This window comes from Eremothecium cymbalariae, chromosome 1 (genome assembly GCF_000235365.1).
Source record: "Eremothecium cymbalariae DBVPG#7215 chromosome 1, complete sequence".
Taxonomy (NCBI): domain Eukaryota; kingdom Fungi; phylum Ascomycota; class Saccharomycetes; order Saccharomycetales; family Saccharomycetaceae; genus Eremothecium; species Eremothecium cymbalariae.
In genome coordinates this window covers 75,235-95,285 of record NC_016449.1, presented here as the reverse complement: position 1 = coordinate 95,285, position 20,051 = coordinate 75,235, and the positions used below count along the sequence as shown (strand labels likewise).

The following is a 20,051-nucleotide window of genomic DNA, read 5'->3' as shown; positions in this document are numbered from 1 at the left end:
ACAACAAAAAGAAGACAAGCGTTATCAAGAAGTGGTTGTAGTCTTCTCTCAATTCGTTTGAGGTTGGCAATAGTTCTTGTTCTTCAGTTAGAGTATTTTGCCAATATTGCGTCGGATAAGGTATCGAACGGAACACAAAGGCCAGAAGTGTATTTATGACAGAGAAGTATCAGGGTAAAATTGGGACATTCTTGCAGATACCTAACGTTGGTAAGGGTCAGCTGAAATACATAGGGCTCGTCGAAGGTAAACAAGGGTTATTTGTGGGGGTAGATTTATTGGCTAATATAGGAAAGAACGATGGTACATATAGAGGGAAGAGATATTTTGAGACAGAATACCCACAATCAGGGTTATTTATTCAGTTACAGAAGGTATCTTGGCTACTGGAGCAGAATTCAGATATGATTGCTTCTAGCACGGCGACAGCTGTTGGTAACACGTCTGTGCAAAACAACCAACTATCTATAATGGGATCTACTTCTACGTTAGGGAGTGGTGCGACACCCTCGACAGCAGCCAAAGGAAGGAATCGGACAAATAGCGTGATATATCGCTCTCCGACACCGAGAAGGGTGACTAGTCGCGCAGCCAGTATGATGAGCAGGAAGACACAGGCGTCCGAACAAAGCGACTTCTTTTCTGATTCCATGGAAGTTGAAGATAACGGTAATAGTGATGTCGATGAGTTGGATGAAGACGATGATGGTGATGTCGTAGACGTTGCTAACGCTGAAACTGTGTCGAATAATGATAAGAATAGCATTTTTTTAACACCCAAAGATTTTAAAAGGCGTAGTGTATCATATGAGTCGAGAATTAAGCAACAGAGAGAGGAAATTATGCACTATAAGCGGTTACTAGATGATCAGCGGATTGTTTTGGAAGAGATACAACCCGCTATTGATGATTATGAAGATAAGTTACAGTACCTTGAGGCCGAGAAGAATCGGTTGCAGGCTATCTTGCAAGCAGAGCGTGAGAATCAAAACAGGCAGAAGCAGTATTTCGAGGCGGAGCACGAACAGCTATTATCTGTAGTTGATGAGTTGCACAAGGAAATAAAAGAAAACGAGGAGCGAATGATACGACAAAGAAGACGGCAAACAGTAATCTTGGAAGACGACACCCAAGTAGCTGAATTAGAGTCTCTCAAGTATGAAAATGATGACTTAAAAAAACAATTACAAGCATTAAAACGCAAGCAGGATGAACTAGAAAAGTTGAGGTTCAAGTGGGATACAGAACGCGAAAAATTAACAACACATAACAACTCTCTTAACCAGGAATTCGATGCCATTTCCCGTGAGTTGGTAGACACCCAGCGTCGCTTAGATGACGTTATCCAGAGTCAAAGTATGAAAAGTAACACCGATGTAGCAAGTTACCAATCAGAGATTGAAATGCTGAGAAGAGAACTAGAAGAAGCTAGAAGCTTGATCGGCATAAAATCTCCAGGCATGTCAAGTAGAGGACTAGTCGATGCAAACGATCAACCCAAGATACCTGGTGAATCTCTTCCTCTATATGATGCAAGAAAAAACAAAGATGCCGCTGCTGGGAGATTGTTATGGTGTGCACTTTGTGAGAAAGATGGTCATTCTGCATTCGAATGTACGGAGGTAGCATTTTAGTTGTCATGAAATTCAGGCACCATTTTCTATTTGACCTCATAAGGAAAACTAAAATCAATCAAATCTATCAAATCAATAAAACCAGTTGAAATGTGAATATTTGTATCACTACTACGTCTCAGGACTATTTTATTCCCCAATTCTGTTTGATCTGTATTAACTAATCTACTATTTTGTTCCCTACAAAATTATATATAGATAGTCGTGCTAAAAGTAACTGTAATATGATTCATAAAACGCTCTAGCAAGACAAAAAACATATTTCGGTCATCAAAGGTAGTCACTTGATTCAGATCTAATATTCGTGCTGAATTACTAACGATACGTAACAATTAATGAGATTCTAGTCGCTCTAATATCGATGTTAATTAAAACGATTTTTTAAATGAAGATATTTTCCGATTTATGTGTTCCATTTTTTCAGGTCTGACTCATGTTCTTTTATTACTATTGCGGACGTGATTTTTCAAATAAAAACTACGCAAATCTGAAGTACTTCTTCATCTTATTGCTTGTAATAGTTCAATTAGTAGTGTGATCCGTTACATTCGTCCTATTGAGTTCAGTTAAAATAGGAGAAACTTTAGTTAGAGTTAGGTACTGAAAGTAATTGGAATTTGTGAGAGGACTGTGAGTTCATCGGCTGCTTAAACCCATAATTATGACTTTTCCTGTGCTGCCGTTGGTTTCTGACTTATCAGAACTTGTTCATTACGAATTTATTACTTTATCTGGTCAGGTTTTGTTGGATAAACTCTCGACCAGGGATATTCTAAGTTTGATAAAAAACTACCCTGGTTTCAAGCATATTTCAGTCGTTTATGGGAACCATATTTATTCGAAGTCTGATGTTATTGAGTTGTTGAACAATGGAGTCTCTACTTTTTTTTTAGCTGATTCCTCTGCTGTAACGGAACTTCTTGAATTGGGTGTTCCTGAATGTAGACTAACAGTGGCTGCAGATGGAATTTACAATTATCGGTATGGAATTAGCACATGTTTCTCGAAGGATCAAATAGTACCTTTGAAAAATAATAGTGCTGATTCATACTTGAAGGCTCTGTTGATGCATCTTAAAAGCGATCGTCAAGATGGATTGTATAGCACCCTGGTTGTTGATTCAAATGAACGATGCCTAGGGTTGGTATATTCATCACAAGAATCTATCAAACTTGCCATTGAAAAACAAGCTGGAGTTTATTATTCTAGATCTAGAAGTGAAATCTGGGTGAAAGGTGCTACTTCTGGAAACACTCAGAAATTATTGCGTATAGATATTGATTGTGACGGAGATGCACTGAAGTTTGTTGTATTACAACAACCTACTTTAAAAGGTACCTCAAATTTCTGTCACCTCGAAAGAGAATCTTGTTTTGGTGATTTTCCACAGGGTCTGTTTGGTCTCGAGCAATTAATGAAGCAAAGATTGGTGAAGGCTCCTTCAGGTTCTTATACAAAGAGATTGTTTGATGATCAAGAACTTTTACATGCTAAGATAAAAGAAGAAGCAGAGGAAGTAACCGACGCTCATACAAAGGATGAGTTGTCTTGGGAAGTGGCAGACTTGTTTTACTTCGTTATGGCTAAGATGGCCGCTAATGGTGTGACTTTGAGTGATGTAGAAGCTAATTTGAATATGAAACACATGAAGATTACTAAAAGAGAAGGAAATGCCAAGGACAAATTCTTGCCAAAGAAAACGGAGGAATTATTAAAGGGAGCTGAAGATCGACCAATAGAAAGCTCATTTGTGCATTTGAATGTTGTGTCGGCTAAAAAGATAGATGAACTAGATATAGCAATTGCTAGGCCAATTCAAAAGTCCTCTGATATGCTTAATTTGGTAAAGCCAATCATTGATAATGTTATTCAAAACGGCGACAAGGCTTTGCTTGAGTTAACTTCGAAGTTTGATGGTGTTCAATTAGAGTCTCCTATTATAGAAGCACCATTTAAGGAAGAATATTTTAAAGGATTAACCGATGAGGTAAAGGCTGCTTTGGATTTATCTATGGAAAACGTACGGAAATTCCATGCTGCGCAGTTACAAGGGGGGACCTTAAGTGTTGAAACTCAGCCTGGTGTTGTTTGCTCGCGGTTCCCAAAGCCTATAGAAAAGGTTGGATTATATGTACCTGGTGGAACTGCTACCTTACCCAGCACTGCTCTAATGCTGGGTGTTCCTGCTCAGGTTGCTGGTTGTGAAGAAATAGTTATCGCAAGCCCTCCTCGTAAGACGGATGGTAGGGTATCCCCAGAAGTTGTATATGTTGCATCAAAGGTTGGGGCATCAAAAATAGTCTTGGCTGGAGGTGCGCAGGCTGTTGCAGCAATGGCTTATGGTACCCAATCTGTCCCAAAAGTCGATAAAATTTTGGGTCCAGGAAATCAGTTTGTTACTGCTGCTAAAATGTATGTTCAAAATGATACCCGAGCTATATGTTCTATCGATATGCCTGCTGGTCCATCGGAAGTTTTGGTTATTTGTGATGAACACGCTGATGCAAACTTCGTCGCCTCAGACCTGCTATCGCAGGCTGAACACGGCGCCGACTCGCAGGTTATACTTATCGGTATCAATCTAAATGAATCTAAAATAAAGGCAATCCAAGCGGCTGTCCACTGCCAAGCTCTGCAGCTGCCTCGACTAGAAATAATTCGTAAATGCATTTCACACAGTTCCATTGTTTTATGTGATAGTGTTGAAGAAGCATTCGAGATATCAAACAAATATGCCCCCGAACACCTAATACTACAGATAGAGAGTTCTGCTAAATACATCCCACTTGTAAGGCACGCAGGTAGTGTGTTTGTGGGATCTTACACTCCAGAATCATGTGGTGATTATTCTAGTGGGACAAATCATACCCTACCCACGTATGGTTACGCTAGACAATATAGTGGTGTTAACACTTCAACATTCCAAAAGTTCATAACTTGTCAGGAAATCACCTCCGAAGGTTTGAAAAATATTGGTCCCGCAGTTATGAGCGTTGCTAAAGTAGAAGGTCTTGACGCTCATAGAAATGCTGTAAAGATTAGGATGTCTAAGTTAGGCTTATTACCACACGGTTTTGATTGAGCAAGAAGGAACCCTACTGGCAGATTTATACTGCAGAGCAGATCTCTGAAACATTTATGAAAGTCGATCTTTAAGCAGATGGACCATTTAATTGGTAAATTTTCCTCCGAACTATGTACTTCATTTATAAATATATATGTGTGACAGATTGTTTATATAAGCATCCGTGCATTACACTTATTTCGAGAAATAAGGAAATCGCATCACGAGGTAAAAACCATTGAAAGGCTGAGTGAGACGGCTCTCCGTGCGGGTGTGGTGGTGGCGGTGGTTTGTCTGGAAAGAAACCTTTTCCTAATATACATATTGAGGCTTAAGCTACGCTTTCTGGAGTATCCAATTTATGTCTAAAACATCCAAGTTGAATAATGAAGACAGCATTCCGTTTGCTTCTTAACGCCCACAGGTCAGCAGCGCGGTCAAATAATCGGCCATTGACTCCCCCTCTACATCTGTATCGTAGGATCCTTCGAGAGCATAGAAATCTTCTACCGGCGCAAAGATTATTAGGAGATGAGTATGTGAAAAATGAATTTAGATTGCACAAGAATACAGAAAATCCTATTCATGTTGTTGGGTTTCTGGCTTCCTGGCAAGATTATCTTCACATGATATCAAATGGAGCCTGGGAGGAGGGGACTTTATCAACAAGCGTTTTAGCAAAACTTTCATCTGAACAGATTGTACAGCTATATGAATTGATGAAGGAGACACAGAATGTATTTAATGAATCTGTTACTAATGAGGTGAAATGAGTTCGTTAACCTTAACTATTGCATTTGTAAATAGGATAATGAATAACGTTCATAATGATAGTTGAATTTCTCGAAGAAAAAGAAAGGTGATAATTGAAAAATTATTCTCGTTTAAAATCCAAGTACTCTTCATTGGCATTTAACATATATTCTAGTGCTGACATCTCTAGTAGATATATTATAAGTGCTTGAATTATGGGGCATATTGAGATGATGAAAAGCGGTTTCTTTGTGATTCCATTTAAATTACCAAAATACGATGTTCTCAAAAGCGACAAACCTCCAATGCATTATATGTTTGTCAAAAAACATCAGAATAAAATCCAACAGGAAGCCAATTGTTTGTTCATAGTGAATTTGCCTCTTTTGAGTAATTTGAATTCTATTAAATCCAGTTTTAATAATATATGTGAGAAATTCAACACTGTTGCCCATATTACGGAGCTACTTTATCATGATGAGTTTGGTTTACAAGACGTTGATCTATCGGTGCTCACGTCTGATTTGCTGGATACCAATGATTTAAAAGATAAGCGTTATACTCCAAATAATACTGTACTATTAAAGTTTCTTGACGAAGCTTCTCTAGATAACTGCTGGAATGCGCTTAGGAAGTACTCGCATATGCCTAAGGAGTTAGTACAATGGGAATACAGCATTCCATCAGTCTCCTCATTTACCAACTTTTATAAGCATATCGAGATAAATTGGCTAAAGGAGAATATCCATAAGCATATGAAACTATTCGAGGAAAGGGAGCAACAAGCTCAAGAACAGGTACAGTCTACCATTGTCGACGATGATGGGTTTACTCTTGTTGTCGGTAAAAATACAAAGTCATTGAATTCTATTAGAAGAAAAATACTGAATCGAAACCCGCTGCTAAAACATAGCCAAAAGGTTATAGCTCCAAGTATAGTAGATAAAAAGGCCAAGAAGGATTTCTATAGGTTCCAAGTTCGTGAAAGGAAGAAACAAGAAATTAATGAATTATTGAAAAAGTTTAAGGAAGATCAGGAAAGAATCAAGATAATGAAGTCCCAAAGAAAATTCAATCCTTACGCTTAACTCTGTGCCTACTCAACAGTGAGAACCTTGTAACATACGTAGTATTGAAGATCATTATATACACATATATACGCATATCCTTTAATGCATAGATACACACAATTTACCAGCTCTGCAGCTGCAACATTATTGACATACTCCGATCCACTCTCACAATCTTCCACCGGGGGTCAGATCTCCTACTTCTTCAAAGTCGCCTTTTTGTCTTAACATGATTGCAGGATGAAGCCCTTGTTGCCTCAAATTTTTAAATATTACTACGGGTTGCTCATCCATCTCTAAAATTCTCTCTTGGTCCCCGTAGCAGATAACCAATACATATTGCCTCCAATCGACTTCATTCAGGTTATGCTTTTTCATCGCATTTTTCAATATCTTTTCGGTGGAATCTTCTTTTGACGCACGCAGCTGCTTTAATGGCTCATTTGGGCTTGTATTGTTCGCTAACTGACTGGAACTATTGCCTGCACTGCCACCCAAAGCTGTTGTTGAGGACATACCGGATTGTTGTCCGACATTAGGGGCCGTGCTAGAACTGGCGCGACGTTGCAAGGGACCAGTAACAGGGTGGTTCCTAGGTGATATCGGCGAAGGATAACCTGAATGATGATTGTGTTGCGGCCTTTCAAAGTAATCTTGGACTTGAATTGATTGCTGAGGGTGCGTTCCTGATGAGAATGCGGCAGAATTTGTGGCACTTCTTTTCATTACCTCTAAAACATCCATGCGGAGTCGGGAATAGTGCGATTGATATTCTTGCAACTTTTCTGAAATGGTAATATGAAGATTATTCAGAGTATTTACCAACTCCTTGTCATTTCTGTCTGTGGGATTCGTGACTCTTTCAAGTTTATTTATGGACACCTTAAATTTGACTGCTAATTTAGTATCGTTGTTGAATACTCGCTTACAATCCTCGAGAGACAAAAATGGCAAGACGTCCCCTGTAATTGCATTCTCATGAAAGTTGCTTTTAATGCTGCTGTATGGATCAATGATAGGACTGATACATGCTGAAGTATCTGAACCCACATACATTTGTTCAGAACCTTCCTCTATTTCCTGTTTTTTCAGCGGTTTATCCTCTGTACTTGTCTCTTCATTGTCACTGTTTTTCCTACCATCCTCTTTAACCGACCCACCTACATTAATTGATGTGTCGCTCTCATCTGGGAGACTACAATTCAATTGTAACTCAGACCATGTCCACTCTATAACCTCATCAACGGACCAGTTATGATATGTTTCAAGAGAACGACTGAACGAATCGGATGTCAGGGTCATCGTAATAGTAATCTGACCTTAAAAATGAAATCTAATACCCCAGAATGTCTTCTAATCGTATCAAAAACCAGACCTTCTCGCTCTCTCAACGCTTCGCTTACTTGTTAACCCTACAAGTTGTGTGTCGCTAATAACAAAACCAATAAATAATAATAGATACTTACTATAATTAAAGAGTCCATCACGTGATACATCGGTGAAACATACTAATACTAATCATTTAAGGTTGATATTAACATCACTATTTTCATATATACAGCCTTATTTACGTCATGCAATTCGGTGCCACCAGGTGCAACTTCAGGAACGCACTTTCCAGATATCATCCGAAGTGCCCTTTGTTCTCCTATTAGTTTCCACCTCGTCACGGTACCATTTCTGTACTTTAATGGGATCGGATCCATACATCAAACAAAACTTTAGCTTTTCCATCTCCTTGGCACAAGAATTTAGCTCTCCAAAACGGTAGTAGTGGCGCACCAAACCTCCGATACTATAGCATTCTGTTAGTTGGTCGAAGGCCTCCATACATGACATTTGCGTAGGATACTTCATGCCCATCTATTTTGATAGTTTCGCGCTTTGCACTTTTCCCCTCGAGTATATTATAATAAAATGACAGCTTATACTACTGATAGTTGACCCCACTCAATGATAGCTATTATTATCTTTGTTTTTAGTTGCAAATTTTCCTGTTGAGATGCATCTCTACACTAGACTTTCGAGGTTCCTACGTTAAAGTTTGACAACCCGAAAAGCCGAAATTATGAGACAAAACTTTAAAAACGTTGGCGTACTAGAATGTACAGAATTCCGGAAGCTAATCAGGCTGTATAATATAACATTTTGGTGGTGTCATTTTCGAGTGCATATGCTTAAAGTTCCTTTCAAGAGGTTATCTTTGAATGCTGGAATGTCTAAGTGGAATCCTAAATTAACTGCAGAGCAACTACTTGTTTTACGTGATAAGCATACCGAACGTCCTCACACTGGGGCTTACTTGCTCAATAAAAATCAGGGGATATATCACTGTGCTAACTGTGATCAACCGCTATATAGTAGTACGACGAAGTTTGATTCAGGTTGTGGCTGGCCGTCGTTCTATCAACCTGTTAATCCCGATGTGTTAACATATCATAAAGATACTAGTTTAGGGACAGTAAGGATAGAGATATGTTGCAGCAATTGCGATGGGCATTTGGGTCATGTGTTTGAAGGGGAAGGGTGGGATAAGTTGTTGTCGATTCCCAAGGATACTAGACATTGTGTTAATAGTTGTTCCTTGAACTTTAAAACAGCGGAGTAATCTAAAAACATATAAAGCTATATGTGTCGTATATACGCTTACTTATTAGTGACATCGATTTTTTTTGAAATTTATATGTTATATATGGGATATATTAATTTTCCAGAAAACATAATTCGTATACATTGTTTATCAGGCATAGGGAAGTGCGTTTGTGCAGAAATTTATCAATCTGGGATGTTAATTATTTCATGATTATATCTTGTTTTGATCTCCAAAGGGGTTATCAGTCGAATTGGATTCTCGTTCAGATAAATCATCACTACTTAGTGAATCATTATCCAAACGATCATCATGGTTATCGTCGGCCAATTCGTCATATCTGGAGAGCGCATTTACCAATTCCTCGTTTGCATGGATTAATGGACCCAATAGCTCTCCTTCAGTGATGAGCTGTAAATACCTTAGCACTCGTTTCCGGAGTTCTCTTGCTTCGGTAAATTTAGCCGTTGCATGTGCATCATCTATAGATTTTTTACCCTTTGGTAACTCTAGAAGAGAATTTTTTAATGATATAGCGGTAGCCAATGCATCACTGATTAATAGCTTGATATTTGAAGCTTCATTTGCAATATTAATATGAGGAATATGGTACAGTTCATCATCTAAATTGGTCGTAGTATCGGCGCAGTCTTCTATAAAGGCACCTTTTTTCGTAGACTTGCCTCCACTCTCTATAGTATATGAATGGCGTTGACGACTTCTCTCCGTTTTTTTGACGTAATTACGCTTAACCATATCCCCTAATCGTAATAACCCATCATAAGATCTAGAGTCCGGAGCTTGAGTCCTGATGAAACTGGTCCATGCTAGGAGGTAACCAACAGCTTGCTTAACAACCTTTTTGTGGTATGAACGACCCCGTGAATCAGTCTCTGTCTCCATGGCAATACCTTGGAGTCGCTGCAATAGCTTAACGTCATTGTAAATAACCGAAAACCTAATCAACTGTGATACAAATAAATTTAATAAGTCAAGCGCACGACTTTGTTGGACCTGATTCCCATATTTCAACTGCTTCCTCATTGCCCTGGCAGCTTCCAATTGATTATTAGTCGACTCATACTCTGATTCAGATCTTATCAACTGAACTAACCTTTCTAATTCAACTTCCAACGTTACAGTTTCAATTGACACAACCCTATCGATTATATCAGTAATGAGTGTATGTTGATGATCAGATAGAAACCCCATGCCGCTTATTTGGTATTCCCACTCGTTACACTGCTTCCTTTTCTAAACCACCTAGAGAGAAACTAATATGTATCATTTTTATTGACAGAAAGGATGCCGGGCCTCTAAACGTCAGGAGAAAGGGGTACGCCAAATAAACGACAACGCACGCCTTTATTTATACGATTAACATCTACCCACCACAATTACTCTTAATATGCAACTATATCTTCTTATATATATATATATAGTTTACCTTTCCAGAGACCCCTAGTATTTGTGATATTTCATCACGTGATTAGAATATCTTTATAATATTAGGTTACCCTACCTTTGTATTACGTAAGTTGGAAATCTCATAAATTTTTATTTAATTGATAAATATTCAAGCCAATTCTTATGATGACAATCCTTGTTAATAAATACCTATTTATAATCAACCTAGATGGTTCAGTCAATATTTTCGCAGGAATTTAGCCCTACTATTTTGTCTAAGAAGCCTTCTAATAGTGAAAGCCGTCCAGCATTCTATATTCTGATAACGTTAGTGGTATACTTGATTATCGTAAAGATTAGACAACAAAAGAAAATGGTTTCACCAGCAACGGTCCAGCAAGTTCAGTCTTTAATTAAGCAAAGCAAGATTTTTGTTGCATCTAAGACATACTGTCCATACTGCAGAAGAGCTAAGAAGACTCTTTTTGAGGACAAAAAGATTCCATTGCCAGAGGCGAAGGTTTTAGAGCTAGACATCATGGGACAAGAAGGTGTCGATATTCAGGCCGCCTTATTGGAATTATCAGGACAAAGAACTGTTCCTAATATTTACATTGGTGGGAAACATATTGGAGGCAACAGTGAGTTACAGGCATTAGAAAGCTCTGGTGAATTGGATGGCTTATTGAAGGAAGTTTTAAATTGAATTGTATGTTTTTACTATGTTTTTACTATCCGAAGCGTACCCGATATATATATTAAAGATATAATATATAAAAGATATATACAGTGCCGAATAAAATCTAAAATCGATGGGTGTCTTATAAGTCCCGGTTTTAAACGGTTTTAATCTGGATTCATGCCGGGTGGTCAAGGGTCGATGCATGCGTTGCAGCAAGAACTGAACATATTTGACAGATTCCTAATAGAACTCCAAAAGTATTGACGAAATGAAAAAAAAATACAACTAGTACCCATACTTCTAGTTTCCAAAAATCACAATTGCTTATCTTATAATTAGATTAAAGCCATACCAACAGCTAACATTGCTGCGGCAAAGTTTTGAGCAATGGCACGATGGGCCTTACCTTCAAAGACGTCAACCGAGTGAGAAGATGAGGCAGCTGCAACTGATGGGTGTGAACTGGATGCGTGAGATGCAGTAACATATAACAAAGAGTCAATTGTTTTTGTGATATCCTGCTCAGGTGTGCCAGTTGGTACAGCAGTAGAGTTACCGAAGGATGGTGTTTGAACACATGGAGCATTGCCCTGTGGACCGCATGTTGCAGGTGGTACAACAGTAGAGTTACTGAAAGATGGGATTTGAGCGGTTGGAACAGGAGCGGTTGGAGCTGGGCCACTTGGAGCAGAGCCTGATGGAGCTGGACCGGTTGGAGCTGGGCCACTTGGAGCTGGACCGGTTGGAGCTGGGCCACTTGGAGCTGGACCGGATGGAGCTGGGCCACTTGGAGCAGGACCGGATGGAGCTGGGCCACTTGGAGCTGGACCGGATGGAGCTGGGCCTGATGGAGCAGAACCGGATGGAGCTGGGCCTGATGGAGCTGGACCACTTGGAGCTGGACCACTGGAAGCAGAACCGGATGGAGCTGGACCACTTGGAGCTGGACCGGATGGAGCTGGGCCTGATGGAGCTGGGCCACTGGAAGCAGAACCGGATGGAGCTGGACCACTTGGAGCTGGACCACTGGAAGCAGAACCGGATGGAGCTGGACCGGATGGAGCTGGGCCTGATGGAGCTGGGCCACTGGAAGCAGAACCGGATGGAGCTGGACCACTTGGAGCTGGACCACTGGAAGCAGAACCGGATGGAGCTGGACCACTTGGAGCTGGACCACTGGAAGCAGAACCGGATGGAACACCTTCAGATGTGTGGTGTTTGTCGGTTAGCGGACAGTAAGTTGTGTATTTAGTTTCAACACCGCTTACAGTTGTAGTGTAAACAGTCTCGACTGAGCTCTTTGCATCATGGGATTTGTGTGGACCGGATGGAGCTGGGCCTGATGGAGCTGGGCCTGATGGAGCTGGGCCACTTGGAGCAGAACCGGATGGAGCTGGACCACTTGGAGCTGGACCACTGGAAGCAGAACCGGATGGAACACCTTCAGATGTGTGGTGTTTGTCGGTTAGCGGACAGTAAGTTGTGTATTTAGTTTCAACACCGCTTACAGTTGTAGTGTAAACAGTCTCGACTGAGCTCTTTGCATCATGGGATTTGTGTGGACCGGATGGAGCTGGGCCTGATGGAGCTGGGCCTGATGGAGCTGGGCCTGATGGAGCTGGGCCACTTGGAGCAGAACCGGATGGAGCTGGACCACTTGGAGCTGGACCACTGGAAGCAGAACCGGATGGAGCTGGGCCTGATGGAGCTGGGCCACTTGGAGCTGGGCCTGATGGAGCTGGGCCACTTGGAGCTGGGCCTGATGGAGCTGGGCCTGATGGAGCAGAACCGGATGGAGCTGGACCTGATGAAACACCTTCAGATGTTTGGTGTTCGTCAGTTAGCGGACAATAGGTTGTGTATTCGGTTTCAATGTCGCTTACAGTAGTGGTGTAAACACTCTCTGGCGAAGTATCAGAACCTGATGGAATACCTTCAGATGTGTAGTGTACGTCGGTGCTGATACTCTCCACGGTGGAATAATCAACGGTGTTTGATGATTCATGTGAACATTCACAGCTTTGATGAAGGACCTCTTTCCAAGTTAAGCTCACGCCATCATTCTTTAAGTCGAACAGTTTGTCTGGGTTCCAAGAGACTAAGACATTATCAACACAGCCATCGATTGAAACAAGAATCATACCTTCTTTCAAAGCTTCACAGCTAGGAGCATTGATCTTTAATCCTTCAGCCACGGCTTCAACAGTGATACTAGCATCTTCGAAGTAGTAGAACAAGCCGAGGTGGCTGCTATATTCGATTTTGACATCGAATGACGCTGCTTTAGCAGCAGCGACAATAGCAGCCAGAATTCCAAATTTTTTAACGAGAGTAACCATCGGGCTTACTCTATTTTGTAATAATTTAACCAAACCAATACCTGCTTTCTGCCATAACAAATTGATTCTGTATTTATATATTTACTTTATGTCTTGGCTCAATCATAACTCTTCAAATCTTGTGAAAAGAAGGCGCAGACTATACGACCATCAGTCAATGCCTAGATGCCAGCGTATTGACAATCATTGAGCTCCTAAACTATAGGATTGGATCTCATTAACATTCTCTAAAATAATATCATGTATACTGCAGCTTTAATTTTTTTGGCTGGAAACAACGATCACCGTCAACTGGTATACAACTTACCGCTTTAAGCGACTTCTAATTATATGACACAACAATTGAACCGTTTTTATGCAGTTCTTTCCTTGACACGTTGTTTTGTCTCATAATGACTTGCGCGAATTATGCTAGCTTAAGGGTTGTTCTACGCAACATTGATAAGTATGCATAAGGTTTTAAATCTCATAAGTTGCCTATGTGTTGAATAGAAAGTAAGGAAGCCAAGAACGGGCATAGTAAATAACCTGCGTATTGTCAAAATACAGCATTGGGAAATTGAAATTACTTTGAGATAACAAATAAATACACTACTCGATCTTTTGTTTTTAAAAGATGGATCCGTTTCTGGATATCAGATACGCATACGGCCTGACCGAGACCCAATTCACTGTGAAAATCGATGCGCTGTTGCGAAATCTACGTGTCGCCAAGAAATAGCAAAGACGGTAAATATTTTAGAGATTAGCTAACTATATGCAAGAACTTTCCGGAACATAAATAGATTGGATAAAGGTTTGTAGATTTTCATGATAGACCATTCCGCTAAGATGAGTGTCCCAGTTTCTGATTGCTCTTGAAGTTCTTGTTCTCTTTACCTTAGTGCCGGTACTTTTAGATTCAGGGCTAATCGCGGAAACATTTGGGGATGTAGATAAAAGTGCGTCTAGTTCTTCCCAATGTTGTAGAGTATGATGCACTGCGTATAAATCATCCCAGCCTCTTTGTACTCTACGCTGTACATCACCCATGTTCATGAGCAACTGTAATGTGTAGTGGGCATCATTCCCTGCATTGTGAAGATAACTATGCGGAATACCATGCAATCTTAATGCCTTACCCAGGGAACAGCCCTTAAGCCCGTACAACCGCTTATACAGGTGGGATGTGTCTAGGATTTTAACACAATTTTTATCGTCAGAATGTATTCCAGTGACATGCGGTAAATCTACGAACATGCCCTTTAGCCAGTGCAAGTCTGATTGGACATCATGACCGACAATAGCCCTATCATAGGAATCATCAATATCTGGTTTTGGAACCAAATAATAATTTACAAGACCTTGGATGAATTCTATGCATTGTGCTAACGGCATGACTAAAGTCTCGCCCATTAAAAACATACTTTTGTGATTTGGAACATACTTCTCATTCACCAACCCTAAGGACTCACTGGGACATAGGTGAAAACTCCGAAATTCGGGACTCAAAAGATTCTGATTCTCACGGGGATCATAAATAGCAAACCCAACCTCTGTTATTACCGAGCCTGCCAACTCGTACGCTTCAATGTCAACGGAAAACAGGATCGTGTTCCGCGCTTGCAGTAAATGAAAATATTCGCCTAACTCCTTCCAACCAGGTGTCCCCGGCAGCGTATATACCTTAGGTCCCTGCAGACTTCTAATCGCCGCAACCTTATTATCATACTCAACCCGTAGATTAATCAGTTTCAACCTTTTCTCTTCTTGCGCAGCCTGCTCCACCGGCTCGTTCTTCTCATTAGAAAACACATACCGCTTCAAAATGGAAACCTTCGGAGGAACTTCCCCATGCTCCAATTCCCAATCAGCGTTCATCTCCTGTAGCATACTTTCCAGCTTCGTCGTATACTGATGATCTACATTCGTAAACCGAGCGCCCAGCTGATCGAGATATTCATCCACCTGTGTCCGACACAACTCCCGCTCCTCCTTGGACACCCTCACCACATTTTCACTCAACTCCCGGAAGTACGGTACCTGGTACATCCATGAAGAACACCTCAAACCACTCCCTTCAACCGGTCTCAGCCGCCGCATCTCGGCTTGGCATTCCTTCAAAGCACTCCTGTACGTCTCCAACCCAGACTTCACATTCGAACTTAGTCCCCTAACATACATATCCTTCTTCTTGCTTGCCAGAGACTCCTGTATACTAATCTTTCCCACCGCCTGTACAATCCGTTTCTCTGAATCTGCCCTTCGCCTAATATCCATATGCCCTTACAAAAGCCCTATAACCGTTTCTTTTTGTATATCCGGTACACAGCACTAACACCCTACTTGAATATATAATTTCTGACCACAACCAACCCTAACTGTTTTTACAGTCCTTTCGACAACTCTAGCCTTCTATTCAACCCTGAATAGATATCCATCTACTATCTAGCAAGAGATGGCATATATGTTTATATCCATATAATTACCAAGCTGTAGCCAACTAACGTCCGGGATCTTCATTCAAAACGTCTGATAATCATCATCAATTTCCGGGTAACCTCAAAATATTCTCCGGGTAATGTTTTCGTTTGTGATGATCCCGTGACGTTTAAACGCCGCAAAGCCAAACTCGCCCGGGTGAAAATTGTTGAAAAATTTTGGCGATGAGATGAGTTAGTTGCGCTTTGGCCGTCCGTCATCCTTAGAAATCACTACCACTTCTCATAGGGTTAGGATAAGGCAGATATTAAGGGCAAATTGCCACGTATTTTGAGAATAGAGAGCTCCTGATAAATATGACGACTGTTGAAACTGAAGGTATTCAAGGATCTGCTGGTGGAATAGCAGCTGGAGGGGATGAGAATAGACAGGGTACGCCGTCGGCAGGAGGATGTTCTGAAATAGCTGTCAATGAGGGTAGAAAGGGATCTGTGAGGTTGCAGCCGGCACCTATTCCGAAGAACTCGCCATGGAGGACGGTACAAGCAGTGAGCCGGAGTGTGAGCAGCAGTGAGGATCAAAAGTGGCCATCAGCACATGAGACGGCGGCGAAGTTGGCGGATGATGGGAGTGGGTCGAAGAATAGGCCTCAGGCAATATTTATTACCGGCAAAGAAAAGTGGATTCCTATGAAGCCGACCCCCGTGGTTGGGGAAGGTCATGGGGGGAAGAAGTCGCAGAGGAAGAAGAAGAATGGGGCAATTGTGAATGGTAATGGATCTGGTGCGAACAAGAAGAAGAGTGGCAGTGGCAGTGGGAATGGGAATGGTAGCGTCTGTTATAGCAATAATGGGTGCAATAATGTGAAGGTGCCTCAAGTCCAGTATAGGAAGTCTGTTGATAATCAGAAAAGACAGGTTGAGGGGTCTAAGAAGGCTGATGATGTTTCTGATGAGCCACAGCAGCAGTTACTTGACGACTCGTACCCGCTACCAAACGTGGAAACACAGCAGGAACAATTGGAACAACAAGTACAGCAGCAGGAACAGTTGCAACAACAGTACGTTCAAAGTGTGCATAGGCGGCAGCATGCTCCAGGTCAGCAGCATCAGCAGACAAGAAGGAGATATCAAACTTCGAGAAACCAAATTCCCCACGACGGGCAAAAAAGCTTTGTTCCTAGACAGGTCCAAAATGGTAATGTCTCAAATCAATCTTATCGCCGCAATTATCATCATAGAACCAACAATGGCAACTATCGTGTAAGGGTTTATACTCCACAAATAGATCCAGTGTTGGCTATTAACAATATTGCCAGACAAATTGAATATTATTTCAGCATAGATAATTTGGAGAAAGACACATATCTAAGATCCCAACTCAACAAGAATGGTTGGGTTTCTTTTGCTACCATTGCATCTTTCTACAGATTAATCAAATTATCCTGGGGCGGTGATCTGACCTTGATCATGGGTGCGTTGAGAGAAATTGTTGCTAATAAAACCGCTACTGTTGAACTTGCTCGTGTATCGGAAGCTACCCCTGATGAACTTGTCGAATCCAAAACTTACTTCCACGAATATGCAATCAGAGCTAAGGACTGGGAGAAATGGCTTCCTGATGAACCCAAGAACTGGGATGCCTCTTTGGAGATCTTGGATATCTCTGCACTAGATCAGTTTAGGTTTGTCCCTCTTCAGGTTTCTATCCAACCAACACATACCGCAGATGTTCCTCAAACTACGATCTCAGAGCACTCGACTGAGCAAACTAAAGTTGTTGAAGAGGACACTGCAGTTGAACCTAACCAGTCATGAAGCTTCTATTGTAAATGACACTACCCTTGTACCATACTACGATGCTTTAATGGCATAATTTCCCTCACTCTGCATAATTCATTGAGAATTACAAATTAAAGACTAGTCATAGGATATCTAGTGACTAGTTGATCATTAAAAATGTATATTAAAAATCAAAAAAAGTACAATGAAAGCTGATTGCCGTCTCGATTACAAGTATTAGCTATAACTACTTGGAAACGTCCTTTTCTGAAGGCAGAGGGAGATGTAAGTGCAACAGTGTTCACTACCAACCATTATATCAAAATTTTTAAAATAAAATAGAAAAACCCAAAAATTAGTAACTTGGTTTATTAATATGCTTTAGCGGCAACGGTGCTATCCTTCCATCATTGGGAACAGCAGCAATACTCTCGTTTTAGCAAATCCTTGTCACATAACAACAATGTAAATACTTTTTAATATCAAAAATTTCCACCACCTGCTCACCCGAACTATAAATCTACACTGATGTTATACCACATAGCCTCAATGGCTTTCATTAGCACATCACTTCGCTTTGGAGTGGAATTATCATATGTTTTAATCGGTCTTGGCTGACGTTTTTTATCATCAATTTTATTCGCTGATATATAATCGGATAAGTTGTGCCTATTTAAACATTACGTACAAGGAGAGAGTTACTAATAATATTGCACCGTTCCCGTCAAGAAACCCATACAATAAGTCATTAAGATAACGATAGCTACACTTTATATTCCCAATTATGAATTATGAAGCTATTACAACGGACCCAGACGTTATTGTGGGAGATGTGTCCCAAGTGCATCGTAATATTATTGGCTGGTACCTCTATTTATTCTCGAGTGAACCTTTTATCGTTTCCGCAATAGCAACTTATGTTCCTGTGCTTTTGGAACAGTTTGCCAGGCTTAATGGTGTCACAGTACATGATCATTCAAAGCCTTGCACACCTGCAGATGCTAAGTGTGTTCTACCCATGTTCAACGAGACACTATTTATAGATAGTTCAAGCTTCGCACTTTACACATTTTCTTTAAGTGTGTTTTGCCAAGCTTTAATTGTTATCAGCGTCTCAGGGGTTGTAGATATGTGTAAAACTGTGAGTTTTAAGAGACAGGTTTTGTTGTTCTTCGGTGTGCTAGGTGCGGTTAACACGATTCTTATTTCAAGGTTGCATTTTACACAATACTACTCTCTTGCATTGCTTTCGATTCTGGCAAACTGTTGTTATGGTGTTATAAACGTTGTTGGAAATTCGTTACTTCCTATGTTGGTTGATGATTTAAAGACGTTGACCAACAGTTATGGAGACGTGAATAGAGATCAGTTGACTTCCACGATTAGTGGGCGTGGAAGTGGGTTTGGATACATTGCCGCATTATATGTACAAGTATGCTGTTTTTGGTTAGTTAAGTCAAGTAAATCTAAGGAAAATATCCAAGTGGCGGTCCTTTTTGTTGGAATATGGTGGTTGCTGTTCCAACTTCCAATGTCATGGATGTTACAAGATGTGAGATTGGTTAATACACCTAGAGTTCATCAGTTTCAGTGGCGGCAGTCGACTAAGTATCTAAAATATGGATGGAAGTCTCTTTCTCAGTCATGCAGACATGCAAAATTATTGAAAGATGTTCTCGTATTTCTTCTGGGCTGGTTTATCGTAAGTGATTCGATAACTACAATTAATTCCACCGCAATTTTATTCTCAAAAACGGAACTTCATATGAGCCTTATTGGTTTGATCCTCATTAGCATTATAACGATGCTAAGTGCCATATTTGGCGCTTTTTTTATTCCCCAGTTCTTGTCTCAAAAATTGAAGGTATCTTCACAACGGACTTTGATATACATTATTTGTTGGTCAAGCCTTATCCCACTATATGGTATACTAGGTTTTGTTTTCACAAACATAGGTTTGAAAACCCCATTTGAAATGTACTTACTTGCCGTCTGGTACGGCATATCTTTAGGTGGCTTGGCCGCAGTTTCAAGAACGGTTTTTACGTTGATTATCCCTAAGGGGATGGAATCGACTTTTTTCAGTTTATTTAGTCTCACCGATAAGGGCTCATCCATTCTTGGACCATTATTAGTTGGACTCATAACTGACAAGACTCATAATATTAGGTACTCCTTCTATTTACTATTTGCATTCTTGGTTATCTCACTCCCAATATTTAATGCATTGGACGTTGAAAGAGGGAAACGGGAAGCAAGCGAATTGACCGATTTACAAGATGAGTGAATTTCCCCTTTGGGCCTCAAGTC

The 20,051-nt window shown here is 40.6% G+C and overlaps 13 protein-coding genes across 13 annotated transcripts; 8 read left to right on the top strand and 5 right to left on the bottom strand.

Moving 5' to 3' along the window:
* Positions 1-155: 155 nt before the first annotated feature.
* BIK1 (Bik1p) lies at positions 156-1,634 on the top strand (the record flags this gene model as incomplete). The annotated part of the gene is made up of 1 exon (XM_003644079.1): positions 156-1,634. The coding sequence occupies one exon, from the start codon at positions 156-158 to the stop codon at positions 1,632-1,634; it is 1,479 nt and encodes a 492-aa protein (XP_003644127.1).
* Positions 1,635-2,295: 661 nt separating this feature from the next.
* Positions 2,296-4,716, top strand: HIS4 (trifunctional histidinol dehydrogenase/phosphoribosyl-AMP cyclohydrolase/phosphoribosyl-ATP diphosphatase; the record flags this gene model as incomplete). Its single annotated transcript, XM_003644078.1, has 1 exon — positions 2,296-4,716. One exon carries the CDS (start codon positions 2,296-2,298, stop codon positions 4,714-4,716), a length of 2,421 nt encoding a protein of 806 aa, XP_003644126.1.
* A 368-nt stretch (positions 4,717-5,084) lies between these two features.
* Positions 5,085-5,471, top strand: SDH7 (Sdh7p; the record flags this gene model as incomplete). Its single annotated transcript, XM_003644077.1, has 1 exon — positions 5,085-5,471. One exon carries the CDS (start codon positions 5,085-5,087, stop codon positions 5,469-5,471), a length of 387 nt encoding a protein of 128 aa, XP_003644125.1.
* Positions 5,472-5,666: 195 nt separating this feature from the next.
* RRP7 (Rrp7p) lies at positions 5,667-6,539 on the top strand (the record flags this gene model as incomplete). The annotated part of the gene is made up of 1 exon (XM_003644076.1): positions 5,667-6,539. The coding sequence occupies one exon, from the start codon at positions 5,667-5,669 to the stop codon at positions 6,537-6,539; it is 873 nt and encodes a 290-aa protein (XP_003644124.1).
* Positions 6,540-6,689: 150 nt separating this feature from the next.
* STE50 (Ste50p) lies at positions 6,690-7,823 on the bottom strand (the record flags this gene model as incomplete). Its single annotated transcript, XM_003644075.1, has 1 exon — positions 6,690-7,823. One exon carries the CDS (start codon positions 7,821-7,823, stop codon positions 6,690-6,692), a length of 1,134 nt encoding a protein of 377 aa, XP_003644123.1.
* Positions 7,824-8,123: 300 nt separating this feature from the next.
* Positions 8,124-8,378, bottom strand: EMI1 (Emi1p; the record flags this gene model as incomplete). The annotated part of the gene is made up of 1 exon (XM_003644074.1): positions 8,124-8,378. The coding sequence occupies one exon, from the start codon at positions 8,376-8,378 to the stop codon at positions 8,124-8,126; it is 255 nt and encodes an 84-aa protein (XP_003644122.1).
* A 211-nt stretch (positions 8,379-8,589) lies between these two features.
* MXR2 (peptide-methionine (R)-S-oxide reductase) lies at positions 8,590-9,129 on the top strand (the record flags this gene model as incomplete). The annotated part of the gene is made up of 1 exon (XM_003644073.1): positions 8,590-9,129. One exon carries the CDS (start codon positions 8,590-8,592, stop codon positions 9,127-9,129), a length of 540 nt encoding a protein of 179 aa, XP_003644121.1.
* A 195-nt stretch (positions 9,130-9,324) lies between these two features.
* Positions 9,325-10,323, bottom strand: LSB5 (Lsb5p; the record flags this gene model as incomplete). Its single annotated transcript, XM_003644072.1, has 1 exon — positions 9,325-10,323. One exon carries the CDS (start codon positions 10,321-10,323, stop codon positions 9,325-9,327), a length of 999 nt encoding a protein of 332 aa, XP_003644120.1.
* Positions 10,324-10,747: 424 nt separating this feature from the next.
* GRX1 (dithiol glutaredoxin GRX1) lies at positions 10,748-11,224 on the top strand (the record flags this gene model as incomplete). Its single annotated transcript, XM_003644071.1, has 1 exon — positions 10,748-11,224. The coding sequence occupies one exon, from the start codon at positions 10,748-10,750 to the stop codon at positions 11,222-11,224; it is 477 nt and encodes a 158-aa protein (XP_003644119.1).
* Positions 11,225-11,535: 311 nt separating this feature from the next.
* Ecym_1043 (uncharacterized protein) lies at positions 11,536-13,539 on the bottom strand (the record flags this gene model as incomplete). Its single annotated transcript, XM_003644070.1, has 1 exon — positions 11,536-13,539. The coding sequence occupies one exon, from the start codon at positions 13,537-13,539 to the stop codon at positions 11,536-11,538; it is 2,004 nt and encodes a 667-aa protein (XP_003644118.1).
* A 753-nt stretch (positions 13,540-14,292) lies between these two features.
* GFD2 (Gfd2p) lies at positions 14,293-15,798 on the bottom strand (the record flags this gene model as incomplete). The annotated part of the gene is made up of 1 exon (XM_003644069.1): positions 14,293-15,798. One exon carries the CDS (start codon positions 15,796-15,798, stop codon positions 14,293-14,295), a length of 1,506 nt encoding a protein of 501 aa, XP_003644117.1.
* A 518-nt stretch (positions 15,799-16,316) lies between these two features.
* Positions 16,317-17,777, top strand: SRO9 (Sro9p; the record flags this gene model as incomplete). Its single annotated transcript, XM_003644068.1, has 1 exon — positions 16,317-17,777. The coding sequence occupies one exon, from the start codon at positions 16,317-16,319 to the stop codon at positions 17,775-17,777; it is 1,461 nt and encodes a 486-aa protein (XP_003644116.1).
* Positions 17,778-18,525: 748 nt separating this feature from the next.
* On the top strand, positions 18,526-20,028 carry ATG22 (Atg22p; the record flags this gene model as incomplete). The annotated part of the gene is made up of 1 exon (XM_003644067.1): positions 18,526-20,028. The coding sequence occupies one exon, from the start codon at positions 18,526-18,528 to the stop codon at positions 20,026-20,028; it is 1,503 nt and encodes a 500-aa protein (XP_003644115.1).
* Between the last annotated feature and the right edge of the window lie 23 nt (positions 20,029-20,051).